This window comes from Drosophila biarmipes, chromosome 2L, assembly GCF_025231255.1.
Source record: "Drosophila biarmipes strain raj3 chromosome 2L, RU_DBia_V1.1, whole genome shotgun sequence".
Classification (NCBI taxonomy): domain Eukaryota; kingdom Metazoa; phylum Arthropoda; class Insecta; order Diptera; family Drosophilidae; genus Drosophila; species Drosophila biarmipes.
In genome coordinates, this window is record NC_066612.1 from 8,677,091 (window position 1) to 8,697,309 (window position 20,219).

A 20,219-nucleotide genomic window follows, 5' to 3' on the forward strand; every position below is an offset into this window, starting at 1 on the left:
AGGCGAAGGCAAACTAATTAGTTCCAATGAGCAAACAAAATGGGCACCATTCAGCAATAATAGCCGTAATTGAGGGGTATCCTAAGGTATTCGAAGCTAGAATGAAAAGGAAAGTAATCCGAAATGTAAGATACAGCGAAATACGAAATTTTTTTAGGACAGATTAAGAATTTTAATGAATTTATTAAGCCGAAGAATTAACTTAATTGCCTACCAGACGTCGTATCTTAAAATATTAGCAAGTTTTAGTTGTTAAATGATAAATTTGTTTTGAATGTTATCACATGTATTAAAATATGAAAAATTTAACGTTAAAGGAATAAATGTGGTTTTTGTATCACTATTTTAATTGCCTGAAAGTATGCAGTAATATTTAAAAAAATTATATAATTTGATACATTTTTTATTGCATACTTTTAGAAAACTTCTATAGTCAATTTCGGGCTATTTTCAATTTTATTCACCATTTTTTCACTTTTTAAAGTAGTTTTATTACCGATTTCAATCTCCAATCACCCAGACCGCTCTTGAGTACTATCTTTGTGGATAAATACAACTCGAAGAGGTATCAATTCCACCATTCGCGTGACATTTTCCCTTAATTTTTCGCGGAAACACCTGGCGGGAACAATGGAAATGCACTGTCAGCGGGGAAAACAGGAAGATAGCATGAAGGGGAGACCGCAAAGCATTTTTAATTAAACAGCCGCGCGAGGCGAAGAAGTAGAAGAAAATGGTAAAGGAAAAGGAGCCAAGAAAGCACAGCTTCGACCATAAAATAAATCCACGCCAAAAGTATGCAACAAAAGTTTGCAATTAAAATTCAAATAACATGCTGGGCTGATGGGGAAAATGGGAGGATCTGAATGTACGTACGGATGTCTGTATGAAGAACAAACAACTCAATGTGTTGAAAAGCGGCAGACAATTCTTAGAAAACCGCCGAAGCTCACTCCTTGCCACACCATCAACCACCGAGACATATGTGCCATGAATCACACACACTCGCGGGAAATGTAATAAAGCTTTGCTATGCCCTCGTCCTTTTTCATCCTGCGCCTGGTACTCCTCCCCCTCCTCGCCAGGACCTCCTCCATGTTCCTCCCCCGCTTACGCAATCCCATATCATGTTCACCATGCGTTGTGCACTTTTGCGGGCCACGTAGGATGAGGGGGAAAACGGAATATCGGGGACTTCGCCGCGTGGCAAACATCATCATATTCATTATTATGACAGTTGTTGTCACAATTAAAACAATAACAAAAACAAAAGTCGTAAGTTTACATGGTAATTAAATATTTTAATATGCCTGCGTGGCTGCTGAAAACGCGACCGGAGTATGGGGATGCGAAAACAACCATCCCGCCATTTAGCACTCAACTTGGCTCCCATTGGAGAGGCTTCGCAGTTTGGTTTTTGGTCTCGGTTTTTGGTGGGAGACTGGGTTTTTGGGTCCCATGCTTGTTGGGGGGACTGTGGAAATGAAGAGATCGTCGGTGGCGGTGGTTAAAATTGCCAACAGCTTGCCAAAGTCTGGAGAACGCAACAAATTGTCAGCCATTGTGTGTGTGAGAGGTTTTGGGGAGCTGGTCGCTACACTCGAACAAAGCAGTAAGAGGCTTATATATATACTTCCGAGGGGTTATTCTGGGAACGTAATAATTAATTATGTCAGTGGAACATTTTAAATTCATTTTCCAACTCGAAATATCTTAGCTCAAGTACTTTTTCAAATAAATTATGTAGAGAGACAACAAAGCGAGGTTAAAATACTTTATGGTGACACAGAAATTACTTGAGCTTTGAAGTCAATTGGAAACATGTCTGAAAGTATGCAATAATGTATTTAATGGATTTGTTTAGGAATTTCGATGTATATTACATAACTGCCCACCGTAATCGTCTAGCCCGGAGATTACAGGGGGCTATCCCAATTCGCAGGCTCAAAAGAAGACATTTTGGGCTGCTCCTAAGAGACTAATATGAATATATTATTTACTTGAAACTAGTCGTAATTTGATCTACTCCTATATACCAAGTTGAAAACTAATTATAATTTATAATTAAGAGATTATTTACTTAAGAAAACATTTAGGTTAAAGGCTTTAATTAGATCTGTTCCTGGATTATATTAAATAAAGATGTTAAATAAAGATGTTAATTAAATAAAAAAAAGATGTATATTACATACTGTTAGATACATTTTGATATATTTAGAACATGTCTAAAAATATGTAAAGTATTTAAAACAGCAAATTACAATTTTTTTACCGCATACTTTTAGACACCTTTTGGTAATTTTTCAATAAATTAATGTTTTTTAAACATATTGATTAGTTTATTACAAAAAGTAATTTTATTATTTCTAGCAATATAGCTTATCCTTTTCCCCAGTGCAATTTTAATTTTCTAATTGTGAAAGTTGTGCGTAGAGCCACCAACCTCTGGCATTCACACCCACCCACCCACGTACACAGTCAACCACTTGAACACTCATCATCCTTTAGCTTCAGATGTCATCATATGAGTGATTTCCATTCTATCCCAACTGTTGCTCAACTTTATAACCGAAAAGGGGGAGTGCATGAGTGGTTGCCAAGTGCGGCATTTCGCTATGCATTTAATTACAACTTTATTTAAATATTTTCTGCGCCATGTCGCGCTGTCAACATTCTGCGCCTGTTGTCTGCTGTGCGGTGCTGTGCTGTGCTGTGCCGCTTAAACTTAATTTCCTCCTCTCCTTTTTCATCGGTTTGGCATTAATTAATTCAATTGAATGCTGCGTCTGTCATTTCCGCTGGATTCGCTTATTCCTTCAGAGCCCATGTCTCCCTCTACTGGCGTCTTCGTTTTAATCTGATTTGAGGGGCATTATTGAATTTAAAAGAAACTTGCGCCGATATTGCTTATTTCGGTTAAATAAGACAATTCATTCAATTTGTGGCCACTAAATCAACCATAATAATAACCACAACAAATGGTCGGCCGCATACAGAAAAGCTAAACGAAATAAAAGGAAAGTACCGGGGGGGTGAAAGTGGGGGAAAGCAGCAACCAAGCCGCAAATTCAACGCCCAATTTGTGCCGCGCTGCTGCTTCCGTTGTCAATAACAATTTACGGGATAAGAAACAGGACGATGCGAAGGACAATAATCGAAAACAGCAGTGGTAGTAGGAGAGTAGCAGCCGGTCAGTAGAAAATATATTTCCTTTCTCTTAGGTTGGGGATTTTTTCTTCTTGGTTTTTTTTTTTGTATTTCTCTAATATTAATAATCCGGCATACGCAACGGACCGCAGGGCCCAGGACCTTTAAGGACCCTGGTTGCAAAAGCGATCAGCCGTCTCTAGTCGGGGCCAACAAATGAGTTTGGACAGTGGGAGGCATGGCAGTGGCGCTCCTAATATGTCACTGTTGGTGCCAATAACAATAATAAGCGGCAAAACAAAGCCTAAAAGCTGCCAACCATAAATTCACTTGGCAGTTTCAGGGGGCCGAGGGGCGTTGGCGTAGGCGTGGCAAGACGTTGACAATGTCAGGATGGCTTGCAGTATACAAAAGGAACTGTTGAGTGGATTTTGGAGCCAAAAGATGGTGTCCCTCGAACCCAAAAAATCCTGGGCCAATTTGTGCTGGAAATTTATGAAAAGTTCAATTTATTGTGCGACATTATTTCAGCACATAGTTGTTGCTTAGGCGTTGGGGCTTTTGTCCCTCTGAATATCCTTGGAAATATTTTTGGCAAAAGGGGCCATTAATTTAAAATCCATAACCCATAAACGATGTTTTAGAGAAGGGAATGTTATAAATTACATCTAAGGTTTCATTAAATTTCTATATTTACCCTGAGGATCAATCACTTATAGGGTAAAAGTCAGGTCAATTATATACAACCAACTTTTGGTGTATTCTATAGTTGTATTTTATTTTTTTTAGATCCCAAAGTTCCTATGTTTTGATGGGGAATTTTATAAACTACCGCCAAGGTGCCCAGAAATTTCTATATTTACCCTACAGATCAAACTTTTCTGTGTTTTCTCTAGTTTGATTTTATCAAAAAGCTTGATGAATTTCAATGTTTAAAACTACAGAAATTTTCTTTAAAGTTTCATTACATTTCTGAATTTACCCCCAAGATCAATCACCTATAGAGTAAACACCAAGTCAACAATATACCATCGACTTTGCTATGCTTCCCCGAGCACTCGAGCTATACTTTTTATATTTTATTTAAAAACTTTCTGCATTTTCTTGTGAATTACTCACACATGAAAGAAATGTTGGCATATCAATTTTTACGCCATACGCATATGTATTATTTTAGCATTTACATAAGAGTGGGCGAGTGAGTGACTGTGTGTGGTGTGTGCGAGTTGTGTGTTAGGTAACATATGCCATAAATTGCCTGAAGTGCTCCACCGACTTTCGTTCTGCTCCCTCATATTTTTGCTTCCAAACCATTTTTCAAGTGGCGAACAACAAATGCCTTGGCATTATTGAAATTTCTTGTTTTTTCCTCCGCTCCCCTATTTTGTTTTTACTTATGTTGTTGTTTATGCGGGCCAGACAATAACCCTCTCTGCGTCGCATCAATTTTACATCAATCCATATCGAATGCTGTATGTATGGTAGTTTTTCTTCCTACTTTGCGTTGGAGCAAGTTGATTTGCATATTTTCGGTATTTTTACTCTGTTTGTTCTCGATTCTTTCACAACATTAGCAAACGCAACTCGACTTTGTTGTCCCAACCCCCAAGAAAATTCACTTTTTCGACTTTCGCTGCGAGAAGTGCAGATGAAAAAGTCAAATTTTGCGAAATTTATGGAGCAGTTTGTCTTACAAAGCGTGCTGTATTCTTGTGTGTGCGAATGCCATTTTAAAGTAATTTGGATAATTTTTCATAAGCCAGCGTTCGAAGCAGAGAAAATGTGTGTGTTTGATATGATATTGCAAACACTTTGTGGCTTAAATATTTTATTATTTAACAATGCACAGATATTTAATCCTCCTTTTTTGAGGTATTTAAGACCTAAAATACATTTTGTATATTTATTAGACAAAAAGAAAAACACTTGAATTGTTATCCCACATTCCTGCACCACGTGGCGTATGAGTAATTTATGAAGCAGCTTAAGTCTTAAGAACATTTCTGTACTGTTTTTACACTTTAATAAAATGTTTCACTATTTGTGAGCCCATTTTATGATTTCCGAATTGTATGTACCTGTTACTGATGATTTTCTAAGCGGATTGAAGCAAACTTAATTGTTGTATTGTCCTAGAAACGAACTCTTCGGCAACAAATTAATTAGTTAAGCTTTGTTGTCATATTGTAGCTTCATTAATTAAAACCCCGCCAGTGCCCAAAGCCCGAACGAAGAACGCAAAACCAAAACCTTGATCCCCAGATTTGCTCTAGGCATAGATAATGAATAATGAAAGCATGAAAGTCATCACAAGGGATAGGGATGAGATGCCGGCATGAGTAACTTTTTGCTCGTTCCGTTCTGGGAATTTGGATCTGGCGAGCGTTTTGTCAAAAAGTTAAGTTGTGCATTTTTCTGGCCAACAGGGAAATTATTTTACATGATTCAGCATATCGGAAAAGTGAAAGTAATTACCAGCCAAAGCGGCACTATCATCCTCAACGCGTATTGGGAGTAGAGTCATCACATGGCTTAAAAAAAACGCCAGAGATTCCTTTATCTGTTCAGGATTTGCGGTGAAGCAAATTGATGATTTTTGATTGCCGTGCGTGATTTGTGAGTGTGCAAATTACTAGGAAGGTGGTGTAAAAATTTTAGTAATTGTTAATATTACTTCCTTTGGTATCTCCTCTGGCTAAAGTAGACTTAAAGAGGAAGTATGATTTTTGGTAAAACATTGCCTTCTTTTTTTAGTGTTCTTATAACTTAGTTTTTCAAGGAACTCAAATAGTAAGTTTATATTTGTATCTACTAAAGTTTATTTGTATCTACTATACGGAAAAAAATAAACTTGCAAAACCATTGCTTTTTTTTATATTTAAATAAAAGGTGATAGATGGTTTGTAACATCAGTATCATTTGTTTTATATTTTTTATATTTTTAAAATAATTAATATTAGGATTACTTCAGCAACTTATGTTAGATGAAATACTTCATACTCGAGATGTCTAAGACTCCTAATTTAATTTTTTGTTGATAGTGTGTGCCCTGACCAGAATTGTTTGCTTCGGAAAAGCCAGAAATTCCTAACCGCTACTCCCCGAAGACTGGCAGCCACTGAGTTATTGATTTACTGATTGAGTTGGGCCCTGCTCCGTGGCATGTTCGTCGCAGTACTTTCTTTTATCGGCAGCTTTTTCCGCTGTTACCTGGCTGCGCTTTCACTGGCTCCCTTTCCCCGGCCCCGGCCCCGGCCCCGTCCCCTTCCTGTTCCTGTCATACCATCGTTGTCCAGGTTTACTTCGCAGTCGCTCCCCTGTGGTTAGATAACCAGGATGGAGGCGCTTGCAACCCGGTGACAGTGCGCGCACATGACCCCTTTTGCTTGACCTCACTTATCTTACTTAGTGGTTTAGTGCGTCCATGGTTCTCCCGGCTCTCCCGGTTCTCCTGGTTCTCAAGGTCTGTTCAAGTCTGGTGTGGGTTGGTCAAAGACAAAAGCCGTAGTTCCCATCGAGGCCCCCGCATCCCTCGGCACTTTTTGATATTTATGTCGCCAGCTGTTGGCATTAGTGGGCGACTGGCTTTTAAGGCGGGCAAATGTTGGGTGTGTGGTGTATGCGGTGTTTTGTGGTGTTCCGTGGCAAAATGTGGACACACAGCCCACACATTTTGCCTCCGTTCTTGTTGCTATTATTGCTGTTGGCGCATTAGGCTTGGGGTCACAAAAGCTTAGGCTTTCTGGAGAAGAGTTTTTGCGGCTGCCCAATAGCCATTCCATCCCCATCTGTTTTTTCCCCCCAACCATCGAGAACTGATGTGTGTGCGGGCAATAAACTTGTCGCTTGTTATTATCGTCTTAATCGTCTCCGACTCGATCTTTTTTTTGGGACATTAATGTATATATATCTCCTGCCATTTTTTTTTTTTGTTCTTTTATGTACTACTCCCGCCCAGGTCGTAATTGCCTGTCTTTGCAACAGTTGGGCAAAGCACGAAAATTGAAAATGAAACTTTCAGTAAGTACTCGGTGAACTTAGTTCCACTCGCTAACTTCTGGACGACCTGCGGTGCTGGCTTTCGCTCCATGAATTTACATAAACCCTTGGACTAAGGAACATTTATCAAATTTTGAAGGCACCTACATGTTTTCACGAGCAGGATTCCGGGGAATACTCTTTTGGGATATAGGGTATATTTTATGATTGCTTATAGAAGTAACAACATATATTAAATAAAAAGTTATATTACAATTAATTCTATGCTCTGTTATACCGTATACATTTCTTTAAAATATATCATATAAACATAGGTTATATTTTTCCAATATACATTTTGCCACCGAGTTCAAAGGTTTCTTCACTCATAAAGAGTATTCAAACTTCTTCGCATTGCCTTTGGCTTATGTTTATTTTTTTAAATAATGCGTTTAGGGCCACGTGACAAAGTTCTGGAACACAAATGCCTATAGAGTCCTCTCTCCACTCCACTTTCCTCCATAATCTCGACCCGTCGCGACATTTGCTGCATAATAATAAACAAAAGCAAGAGACTCTAGACGACGGGGCAGGCAGAAAAAAGTCAGCGACAGGCAGCGATTTGAGAAACAATAAAACAAGGACTAGCCGAGAATGGGGATGGCACGGTATGGGGGTCCTTCCATCCCGCGGAGGCTGTGCGTTTGCCCAGGATGAAACAATGGGCCAAAGAGGCAATGCATACTTTACGGCTATATGACTGTAGGCTTAGCGACAAAACATTTATGCTATGTTGGATTTTGTAAAGGAAACTCGGGACCAGGGACCAGGGACCCGGGAGCCGGGACCTGACGGGATTGTCTCCGTCTGGTAGTTTTGCCAAGTTCAGGCCGTGGCAACGGCGGTGGGAGATGGGTCTACATATTAATTCTCAGCTCAAAGGTTAAGGTGAGATGGAGACACAGAAGTTTTCGCTGGATTGGGAACCAGCTTGGTATTAGGTTTATAAATGGCAAAGGAAAATTGGTGGGGGTAGTGACGTTCACAAAATTGAGCTGAATGTTAAATGTACTAGGATCCCAGGGAATGTTACCTGGAGAAAACGATTTTTCTTGCCGAGAATGGAAATTTGCATTTAAACTTTGATTAGAACGGGAGATAAGGAAATACTTTTCAACTGTCATATTACTGAGCAGGGGAGAAAAAATCTCAAGATTACTAGAATACCTTGAATCAAATCGGTTTAAGTTTTTAAATACGTACTGCTTTCTGCCGAAACAGTATTCGATTTATTTAAAATTGGATGTGTTTTAGTTAGTTAGTTAGTTAATTAGTTGTATATATTTAAAAGCTCAATTTAAATCTTTGTCTTAACAAATATTTTATAATAGTTAGATCCTATCCCCTTGTTTTGTATTCAATCCAGAAAATTTAAGGATATTTTTAGTAAAATATTTTCAAAAAATCAATGACTAGTGTGAAGAAATAGGAGTCGGCTGAAAACTTAATGAGGTACTCAGCCAGAATTTAGAATTCCCGCTTCGTATTCAGATCCTCCGGCAGAACGTGAGAGCATCTTACTGAAATACATGGAATTCATTTTAGTTCGTCAACTTGACACCGGCTTAGCGTGTGTTTTTCGAAGAACTTTCGCCAAGTGGCAGCGGCCAGAAGTGTTTGCCGTAGTAATTTCGGCTATTTATCAAGGTATGACAATGCGGATTTCGCAGGCATTTAAAATGCCAGCAAATCTCAAACTTCAGATTTGGCCACGTGCAGAGCGGAGCCACCTGAAAAGCTGAAGCTAAAAGCTGAAAGCCGAAGGCCTGGGGGGCGGGATGGCCTGGCACCCTGGCTACCTTTGCCCGGGGCTTACTTTGCATTGTTTTTCTTAAGAGCCCGACTTAAGTGCGGCTGCCTGTTCTGCGCCGAGCAACATTTGGCTGCCAGCCATTTTGCGGCTGTTGCCTACTCACGGGCGTTGCCGCCTTAATGCGTGTGTTGAACCAAGAACCGTCGGGACACAAGGCAACAACCAAGGGGCAGCATTCAAGTATCACATGCTAGACAAGTTTTTCGCCTGTCCATCTGGCCGGCGGCTCTTTTGGCAGCTTATAAATAAGGCAAATTAAACAAAACAGCAAAAATGAAAAAGAAACTTTGGGGCTGCCGGCAGGAAACTTTTTCGTCCATCATGATCAACATCAATATACATGCGTACGCCAGTGAGTATGTATATATACTCAATATAATTTCTGTCAAAAGTTGAAACTAATGAAAGCCAAAAGCCATGCTAATAATAATAAAACTTTGTCCTGCACTCCTCTCGGCAAACTTTTTGCATTGTCCCTGTAGCTCTCACCTCCGAGAACCAACACTCACTCACCCGAAATTCGGTTGACACTTGGGCTTTAGCTCGGTTTTGTGATTGCTCTGGCAGCAGATACACCTTCATATGCTATATGCATCGAATACATTTCATAAATATTATGACAAGCTCAATAAAATATCAAAGCGTGCTTACTGGGGCGTATATGTGCGTGAAATGAAAGCCAGGCAGGTGGATTTTTTACTGCCTATTGGATGCTCTCTATGTGGTTTAATGTAGTAAATGAGAAAGGATTAAAAAAAATAATAATTTAAAATATTTTAGTAAAAGTTAAAGGTAAAAATAAGTAAAGTAAAAGTAAAGCTTTTCAGTTCTATTGAAGTCTTTTAATAGCCAAAGCAAGTATGATTTAACATCATTTGATTAAAGTAATTAAGGTAAAATAATTTTATTGCTCATTAGTGTATTTCAAAATGCCAAAAAATTAACAGAAATTATTTTGCAAATTATTTTGGGTATTGAATTGTTTAGTTATTTCATTCTTATCAGTGTATTTTATTTCATAAACCATATTTTGTACTTAAAAAACATAGTTCAAGCCGGCACGGCCGCTGTAAGCTTCCCAAAATCTCCTTCAACTTCTGGGCTCTATTTGGGCTTTGGTGATTTTGGTTTTTCTCCTGGCAATTTGGCAAGTGCCCGGGACAGTTTATGAAATTGCCAGGTTGTCTGCCGAACATTCCCTTTTCTTGTCATCATCATTGTTCTGGTTGCTGTTCCCCCAGTCCTTGTTGTTTATCTGTCGCTTTGTCGTCCTGGTAGCTGGCAATCATAAATTGCTTGGGCCTATTCTCACTGAGGATTTTCGTCTACGGAGACCAAAAGTTGGGGGGCACGACATCAACGGACTAGACTAAACCGAACCACGTGTGTTGCGTCTCATAAAGTTTGCGGCACTTTAAGCTGCCCCAGCTTACTAGCTAATCCCGGCCTGGAAATAATGAGTGTTGCCGTGTGGCCGAACGTCTTGGTCTTACTTTCCTTTTTAAAAAACAAACACACACAGATAGATTCTAGGGTCTCTCCAAAAAACAACAAATCCCCATTTAATAGAGTGGGCGTGCGAAGGTGCTGGGGTGGGCATTGAGAAATTCCGCCATTAAATATGCTGTGGTCTGTGAAATCTTCCCCATAAAACAGAGGCTCGAATAGTTTTTCCGGCCAGCTGAAGCAAAACCGCAGGGCAGTCAAGTTAACTTTGGCATATCCTGTACGGCATGCCTCCGGCCGAAGGACCTTCGCCTCCACGACCCTCTTTGCACGTGTTGACAATTTTTTGGCCACAACTTTACATTAGGCTAGAAGCAAAAACTAATTATATTAAAATGTCATGGAAAATTGTTCGTTCTATTATTTTTTGGTTATTTTCTTTTATTTTTTTTTTGCCGCTGGCATTGGTCGAAAATGGTTGCTGGGATTTTGAGTTTGGCCCAGCTCAGTTGGTTAGTTTATACAGTTTAATGCATACACAAACGTGTGAGTTTGCCAAGTCATTTTTGGCACAGGAACTGTGAGCGGTGGCTCCGAGTTATGGGGCTAAAAGTTGCTGGCGAAACTTTGCTAAGCCTTTTAATGGATATTTAAATGAAGAGTTAAGTGGGTCAGGCGGTGGAAATGTTGGAAAACCCAATCAACACAGTCGATAACTAACTGGCAAACGAAGTGGACGGCATTTCCTCTAATTGACAATTCATAAATATTTGATGCTGCATCAAATCGGTTGATAGTTTATGGCCCAGTTTACTTTTGCTGGCAGCCAAGCCAATTGAAAGAGATAATTTCCTTAAAATGCTTTTATTTCAGGTTGCCTTGACAGTTGACAACTGGTTGAGGTATCTTTTTTAGTAACCTTTTTTAAAGGGTTGTTCAGCGAAGGCTGAATGGAACAGAATAATCAACTAAAAATCGTGTCCTTTACAATATATACCTTTTATCACCTTTACATCAATGTCAGGTTGGACAAGGTGCTTTCTTACCATGCTGACCATGCACACTGTAAATAAAAATGTTATTTTAGATTTGTTAATATATAATATAATTGTATATTATTTTTTTAAATATTTATTTATATTTTGATTTTTTGATAATGGTATTTTTGTAGGAGTTGATACTTTTTTCTTTAAAATACTTTTGTTTGACTTTCCCAGTGCCTAGAAAACACGCTTTTAATTTTGATTAATGGCATCAATGTCGACTTTTTGGCCCGCATCATTTATATGCCCGACTGAGCTCGCATTCGGCGTAGGCCTTTCTAAAACTTTATCCCAAAAGTTTTCTATTTTGTTGTTATCGATGCCATGATGAATTGCTCCCTGCCTGTCGGTTGACACTTTGTCGAATCCCGACCAGAATTACCCCGATTCCGAAAGAAATACGTTCGCTTTTGCAATTTAATTAAAATTTTCCACTGCATACTTTTCGCAAGAGTTGGTCATAATCGCTGGCTGCCTTTGCTTCGGTGTTTCTCAACTGGCGTAAAGTTTATTTTTATTACTCTTTCAAGTAACATTAAAATTTAGTTGCATACGCAACAGCTCAGCGGGGAACGGAGAGGCGTTGGGCGTTTGGCTATAAAAATCCTCCAGTGTAAAACTATGCTGCGCTTTTATAAGTATTTTATTTGTAGCATCCCCACGGAGGAGGAGGAGCTGGTGGAGCCATCAGCTTCTCTGTTCCTTAGACTCAGCAGATTTAGCAATGCTTTGCCAAAGTTGCCGCATTAAAAATACAACACGAGGGTTGGGGGTTGAGAGGTTGTTGGGTTCTTGGGTTGTGCCAAACACACAGAGTTGCAATTTGCCCATTGCAGGAGGGGGAAAAGTGCCCAGGGCCAGGGAGTGGGAAATGCAATGAATCGTTAAATTTAGCATCGTATTTCAATGCAATTCAGTAGAACGAAACGGAACGAAGCGAAAACGCTTCTGATGCTGACAGGTGAATTGCAGCTGTCAGTCAGGGAAAGCGACACAGCCCGAGTTCGGCTCATCTTCTCGTCCTCAAAAGGCATCTTTTTCCTGTTTTTCCCCTGTCTGCCAAATGATTTGTCGCCAACATGCCCACATACATATGCAAGATATTCATACACAGTAAAAAAAAACTAGTTAGATGTTAGATAGTAGCATCGCTTTTGGCATTAAATAATGTACTTTTAATGTGAAAAAATTACAATTTTTAGTCTTCTTTTTTAAAAACTCTCTCAAATTGAAAAAGACATAAAAGAAAAGGATAGCGCCTAAATGAGCTCTGGGTTATAGAGAGAGACGGCAACATTAGAGAGTCTTTGAAAGGGAAAAAGAGAGGAAAAAGCAAGATGGCGTCTCAAATTATGAAGAGTATCAAAAAAGTATCTAGATACTGAAATAAATACTGAATTCCATTTAACTTATCATCATGTTGTATCAATTTTGTTCTCTGTGTTCCTATATATGGACTTATAGAGCCGGGAAAGCGGCTTAGCAGCTCATCTTCTCCCTGCACGAGCATCTTATGACTATTTGCAATGGAAGCGTTTCCATTACTAGCCCAGCTATACAACCGAAAACCCCTTTTCCTTCGCTTGCCCATAAAATGTTACCCACTCGCACTTTGCACTTATTAAAAACTCGTACTCTTGATGTGGGGTAAATTCGGAAAATTCTGGCTTCGGGCATAAATTGCCAGAATGTAGACGCGAGCGCAGGAGGCCTAACTTTCAAGTTTTTCCCTAACTAGGCCTGGGGCCATAAAACCCAGCTGCATACTTTACGATTCTATCCAGCATATGCTGATTTTATATATATAGTATATGTATCCATGGCACACGAATCCACATTGCCGGCTAAAGTAGAGATTGAGGCATATTCCCTTTTTTGCCGTGAATGCCACACGGGGTCAATTTTTATGAGCATTTTGGCATATTGGAAAATGGGGCCAAAAGTTATGGGTATAATTTAAAGGAATGCAAAAAAAGGGCACAGGGGTGGCGTAAAAGGGGCCAGACGTATCATATATCAGCCGTAATTTAGTAGATTCTGTGGAAAAGTCAGCATACATTTAACAAATTAAAGCTGCTTTAAGATTCTTTACCTTCTTTGATAGATTTAATTCAACCTTCATAATAATAAATTAAATTAATTTTACAAAGACCTGATTTTGCTTTTTAATTTAAGTTTCAACTTCAAATGCTTGAGTGGAAATTGAAAATAAATAATAAACACTGAAAATTCACCATAAATACATAATGGTAACATTGTTGTGGATTCTGAAAGGATCCACTTGTGCGAAATTAATTTGAACTAGAGACCTTGTTTAATATTTACATTTAATTCGAAAAATACCACTTAACTTTTTATTCCGCCTATCAGCCTTTTATGTTCCACTTGACCTATCATCAGTTGAATCTATCAATTTGCACTTTAACCCATTCTCGTTTTGTCTGAGCCTGTTCGTCTACGCCCCTGATTGGGCAGAAAGCTTATAGAATATTTTTTCATAAAATCAATTCGAATTTTCTATTTCACGTCGGGCTTTTTTCTTTTTAACTTTTTTTCTGTACCGGTTATAGTAAAAATGTTAGTATTAATTTCCATATAAATTGCTTGAATGCGCGTATTGGTATTTGTGACCGGGTGTATCTGTGTGTGCGTGTGGAAGGCTTAGTGTGGGAGTGTGTATCTATAACTGCACATTTCAAACGCTCGAATCAATTTGCACATATCAACAACGAAATTGTTTGCTCAATGTGGACTGCCAATGCTTTTTTGCTTCTTCTATTTTTTCCACACTAACGTGCGAAATGAAAAATCAGCAAAAAGTTGCACGCGAACACAACTTGGCTGCAGTTCAGATTCCTTGATTTTCCACCCCACCACCACCGCCCACTTTTGTATCCTCGGGCCTGTGTATCTATGCGATCCACAAATTTCATTTGCCATGCCTTTAATCTTTGTAACATGAAATGAAGTATCAGCCGCAAATAGCACAAACATAATTAAATTTATTTAAATTTTATCTCGGTATTTTCGCCTAAAACCAACAGCAAGCAGCACTGCTGGCAATCCGGCAAATAAACAAAAATCCCTGTTTTATGGCCTTAATGATACGCTTTTTATGAGTCGGCACGGAAGTGTCTTGAATGCTGTCTGTTTGGCTGTCTTTTTTTGGTTTTTCTTCCGCATTCGCTTTCGCCTTCAGCCATTGCCATGCCATCAAATTGTTTAAGCAAACATAAAACTTTACAAATGCGAGAGGAAAAAATGGTTATATATACTTACTGGGAATTTGCCTCTCGTTTGCCTCTGAAGTTGGCATCAAGCGTTGGTGGAGAAGAGCTCATTACGGCCACAAAAACCAATATGCTTATTGCTGATTCGCCGCCAGCTCAGAGCCATGGCTATAAAAACTGTTAACGTAAGCGTAAAATGCTTTCAAGTGCTTCGCAAATCTAGCAAATCCAGCGAAACCATCTTGTGGCTTGCAAGACGTATCACTCCTATTTTCCCCCTCTTTTATAATGAGCAAAAGCAACAATTGCTGTTAGGTGGCAAAATTATACTTCCTTTTGCCAATTTTCTGCCAGCTAACTTGGCTTGGTTTCCAGCAAAGATCCAGAAAAAGTAAATCATTAAAATTTAAATTGATTTAAATATTCGACAAATTTTTCATTATAAATTGCAACTATTTTTTCACTTGCCTTCTTAGCTTATTGCACTGGCAACGAACTAGCTGCAAAACTTGTCCGACCAAAGTTGAGCCCAGAAACTTTGGTAAATGATACAGGCTGACTATGCCGCAGCGACAGCAAATTTGCCTCTATTATGGCCTGGCATCGCAAACCAAAATAGTCTGCCCACAAAAAGCGGTGGCCAGAGGATGCTTGCCTTGTGGAAACTTTAAATTATTTAGACTACTCTTAGATTGTGCGGAATATAATGTCCCCGAAGTACTTCTTTTTTTGTCTGCCCCTTTTTGAGGCAAAGACCGCTAGTAAATACTATTTATTTTTTGGCTCAATACTATTTACACTTACTTATTCGAGAAACACGTTCTTAAATTCAAGACAAAAGGTTCTTAACTTTGAAAAAGAGCTGACATATTTTGATTGTGCTTTTAAAGGTGAAAGTAAATTTTCAAATCAAGAATACTTCATTTTCTTTTTTAAATATTAAGTTTGCATTAATCCTGGCTCTAACTTAAGATCTGGAAACTAGAAAAGTAAGTCTTCATTATCATCATTATTATAATAAGATATTTTAATTTAAATTATAAAATTTTTTGGATATAATAAGTTAGATTTATGTATTTTTAAGTAATAACCAACCACGTCTCTAAGTATATTTTATTTAAAACATAAGGTATTTTTAGGTAGATACATTCAATATCTATAAGATTAACGGCTGTATAACAACGACATAAATCCAATGAAAATCAATTTAATCAAACTTTAACAATATAACTCGCGTTAATCGAAATCAAATTGATCGTCGTTCTCGTGCGCGTTTCGTAACGTCATTACTAACCGGTCTGATGCCCATTACAGATGCAAATTATTCGGATATACCATATATACAGTATCTCACACGTAAGTCTGGGTTGCGACCTTAGGTTGTGCCGTTGCCCAACCTTTTAAATGACGCGTTTTATATTTAATTTCAATCAGAAACTGATGCAAAACGAAAAAAAAAGTGTAATGAAAATTCATAAATCGAATTGATATGTTGGGTAAACTACTTTGCGTTCTGGGTCGAAAGGAGCGCGCGTGTATGTGCGTTTGTATGACAGCGGGCAGGACATGATGCTATTGCAGCATGCAACATGCACATGACAATATTTTTGCTGGTTGTTTAACGTTTCGTGATTTTTGCCAGATTTTTAATGCCACACATCTGTTTTCCCTGCCGTCGCAGCCGCCGCCTGGCTACCCTATTCCCGCCGAATCCCGGCATCCTTGGTATCCTTTTTGGCCCCACTCACACATCTGCCAGGCACGTACGTTACGCGTGTGTGCGCCGCAGTGTGTGTGGGCAAACAACATGCGACGTTGTATTGACAGCATATTGTGACAAATATGTAAAAAGAATATATGAGTACCTCGCTACACACACAGGAGCCAGGGAAAAAGCGAGTTGTACGAAATAATGGATGTGCATTCGAGTTATTCAGCACAGAAAGCTTTAAAAAGCGGCTGGTGCCTACTTAATGCCTTTGACAGTTCTCGGACAAACAAGTTTCCAAATTCCGTGCCCAAAAATGAAGAAAATCGAATAAATAACTCTCTTTTGTTTAGGGTTTACCAACCCGATTAGCAGGCAAAAATTCAGCTCACATATGTGGTGGCAAAAAAACAGCTAACGAAACCTTAAATACCTAAGCCCAAAATAATATCTGTTGGTCCCGCGCTTTTGAAGAGCCTTTTAAGCCCAGTTAGTAACACACATTTGCCATGTTCTTTTACGACCCTCCACAGATCCACCGGAGATCATCAGGAAGCCGCAGAACCAGGGAGTTCGAGTGGGCGGCGTTGCCAGCTTCTATTGTGCGGCACGCGGTGATCCGCCGCCATCGATAGTGTGGCGCAAGAATGGCAAAAAAGTTTCGGGTAAGTTTCTTCTTCATCGACCCCTCCCCGTTGAAGCCCACTCAACTCTAAGCCTGGTGATTTTGTGTCGTTCACAGGAACCCAGTCTCGTTACATGGTGCTGGAGCAGCCCGGCGGGATTTCCATACTCCGGATTGAGCCCGTGCGGGCGGGACGCGACGATGCCCCATATGAGTGTGTGGCGGAGAACGGGGTGGGCGATGCCGTTTCCGCAGATGCAACTTTAACCATCTATGAAGGTAAGTGCCATGCCGTCATCGACATCATAGTGTGCAGTTATTTATGGCCTTCGAGTGCAGCTTCCTAATTGAACCCCACTCGATGGGGGATGCACTGGGGGAAAACTCAATTTTTGAAATTTTACATGTTTGAATAAGGGAGTCTATCCTTGAATGAACGTTCTTTAAAGCGAAATAAGAAATAAAAATACCAAAAAATGCCAAAAAGTTTTAAAAATAATGAATAATCTCTTCAGTTTTGGTATTTATGCTTTCAAAAATACCAAAAATACTAAAATATTTAAAATGTTCAATTAAAATTGCAAATGTTAAGTCTAAATAAATATGGATTAGCATTTCTTGTTAAAAGTACAACATACAATGTAATGAAATCAGAGTTTTAGAAACAATATTGTTTTAAACACGTACTTGGGTATTTTTTTGTGTGTTCCAAAACAAAGTTTGTATTACCCATCTAACTGAATTCCTTTATTTTCCGGTATGGAAAGAAAAGAGTCGTGATAGAGCGACACAAAAAGTTTCGTTTAGTATGCGTCGCAATGTAAACTACGTTCATACATTGATTTTGAATTAAAACTGGGCAAAGAACTTGGCGTAAATGGTAAACTTTTGCGAAGCTCAAACCACCAGGCCCCCAAGGGTGGCGGCAGAAAGTTATTTGCCAGCTTGTTTGTGTGGCTTAAATTACTTGCCAAAATTTACTTTTGCTTATTTACAACTGTGCAAAGGATAAAGTTTTTGCTCTCTAAGCCTAATCAAGTCTGTGCGGGGGACGACGATGGGCTTGGATACTTGGATAGCCAGCCAGGCAATTGAACTAATTTGCTTAAACTGAGAGCAGGCCAAGTATTTGTACATTCTCATCCCACTCACTCTTTTTCGTTGGCAAAATTATAAACAGCAAAAAGTTCAATAACAAAAATTGCTCTCCCTAATGGGACTGGAGCGTGGGAAAGGGGAGAAGTTATAACTTTTAATGAGATTAAAGCAGCAAATTATTTGGTAAATCAACTCCAATACAAAATACATATTGATCGATGGTCTCTGGGTGGTTGAGTTCATTCGTGGCGAATTCAAAGTCTTGGTAAATTAATTAAGGGCGCACTTTGCTTTTAAACTTAATTAAAATGTTTCAATGTTTTTAAATTGCCTATATTGTTTGCGTACAGAAGAGATACATTTATTACGATTTTTACTAAATCTAAATGTGAAATATTTTGTAGGGATTTAAGTCTGAAGATTAGCGAAAATAATATTGATTAGATTTCCTCTACCCTAAATATCTAAACTTCCTGTTGTGCTAAAAGCCAACGAGGCGAGTAAATTACTTTACCTTGGCCTGCCTTTTTAGTCTTGTGCAGAACTTTTACCTTCATTCGCCTGGTTGTTAGTCCCCGCTAAACTACACTAATTACTTCCCCCATAGACCGTATCCCCATCCATGGTATTGGGGCACCTGCACTCACTTTTGAGTCCATCAGCGGCCGTTACAACCTGCCACAAATCAAATGCACACCAATTACGTGGCGCCAGAGTGCACAGAGAGCATAATCAACTCGCATAATTAACAACTAAAAATGCAAACGTTGCCACCGCTGGCCGCATAAAAAGACCAGTATAGAGACATCGGGCAGAGCTGGTGGGTCCAAACCCGACCTAGAGTGTATCAACAAAAATATGTTTCCCCTCTATTTTTAGTTTTTTTTTTGCCTCCTTTCACCTGGCCTCCCTGTGCAATTTTCACACATTTTGCGGCTCCCTTTGGCGGCCTCATAAACAACCAACAAACAACTAGCCAAAGCCCAAAACAACAACAACAACAACAATAATAAACAAGCTAAAATAGCTGGCAGACAGTAGTAAATTATAAGTTGGTGCTGCAACTCCTAGACTTGGGGATAGAAGTAGTGCATATTACTCATACGCCGCGTACATAAATTTTCCACCCCAGCCTTCGGGTACGTAATTATTTTCCGTTTACAAAATGTCTGCCAAACACCTGGAAGTCATCAGTGAAAAATAAGAGGGGGTGTGCGATTATGCTTGAAAATATGGTGAATAATAAACAGATTTGCCCACCAAAACGGGGAAAGAAACCATGCAAAATTGCATGAAAAAAGAATAAGTTGTACAACTTAAAACCGAAATTTATTACCCCTTTTTGCGCTGTAGCACGGGTCCTCTGTAATTTCCCAAAATAACCCCCTTTTCGCTTTGGCACTTAATTAAAATGTTGCATTGTCAAGAGCACAACATTTGTCCAGAGAGATTCAGCTGAAAACATGACCGCCATCCGCCAGATAACAAAGTCACACAGCCCTGAGCAACCCAACATGGCTGAAAGTGGAATCTTGGCTTAATAGCAAAATAATAATGCAGCTAGCAAGTGGAAGGCAGCATTATAATAAATACACAAATAACGAAAAAAAAGAAAGGAAGACCTAGAGTGGGGAACAGAAAAAACTTATCGCTTGCTATAAATTTAGTCAAAGCGTGCGGAGAACAGAAGCAATCAGCCAACAAATTGTAAACAGTAAATTTCAGCAGCCAGCAAATAAAGGGGCGGTGAGTTGGCCAAAAAGACCGGGCCACATTAGCACTAAATCGCAACGACTAACGCAGTCAGTTGGTTAAGCGTTTCGGGCATAAATATACGCAAAAACAGGCAAGGGGAGAAGAAGGATGCTCTGGAGTCACGCCTCCAGTGGGAAGATTTATCCGGCAGAAGAGAGAAGCAGCCAGCACAAAACTAATCTTTATTTCGATATTTGCATAAAAAACAAACATGTCAAAAAATATATATATGCAGACTGTGGCAGTAAGAGCGGGAATCCGCTTCACACGGTTTTTACTTTATTCTCCTCGTTTTTTTTTTAACAGCATTTTTTTT

General features: G+C 39.2%; 1 protein-coding gene across 8 annotated transcripts in view; it reads left to right on the forward strand.

The window, feature by feature from the left end:
• LOC108032368 (tyrosine-protein phosphatase Lar) overlaps positions 1–20,219 on the forward strand; it is a 124,091-nt gene that overhangs the window by 46,051 nt on the left and 57,821 nt on the right. For 5 of the 8 annotated variants that reach the window (XM_017106182.3, XM_017106184.3, XM_017106188.3 and 2 more), the window contains exons 4-6: positions 16,032–16,073; positions 16,959–17,090; positions 17,168–17,329. In XM_017106182.3, coding sequence (XP_016961671.1) covers positions 16,032–16,073; positions 16,959–17,090; positions 17,168–17,329 — 336 coding nt within the window. The remainder of the gene's footprint in view (positions 1–16,031; positions 16,074–16,958; positions 17,091–17,167; positions 17,330–20,219) is intronic. The other 3 variants (XM_017106186.3, XM_017106185.3, XM_017106189.3) reach the window with 1 other exon arrangement.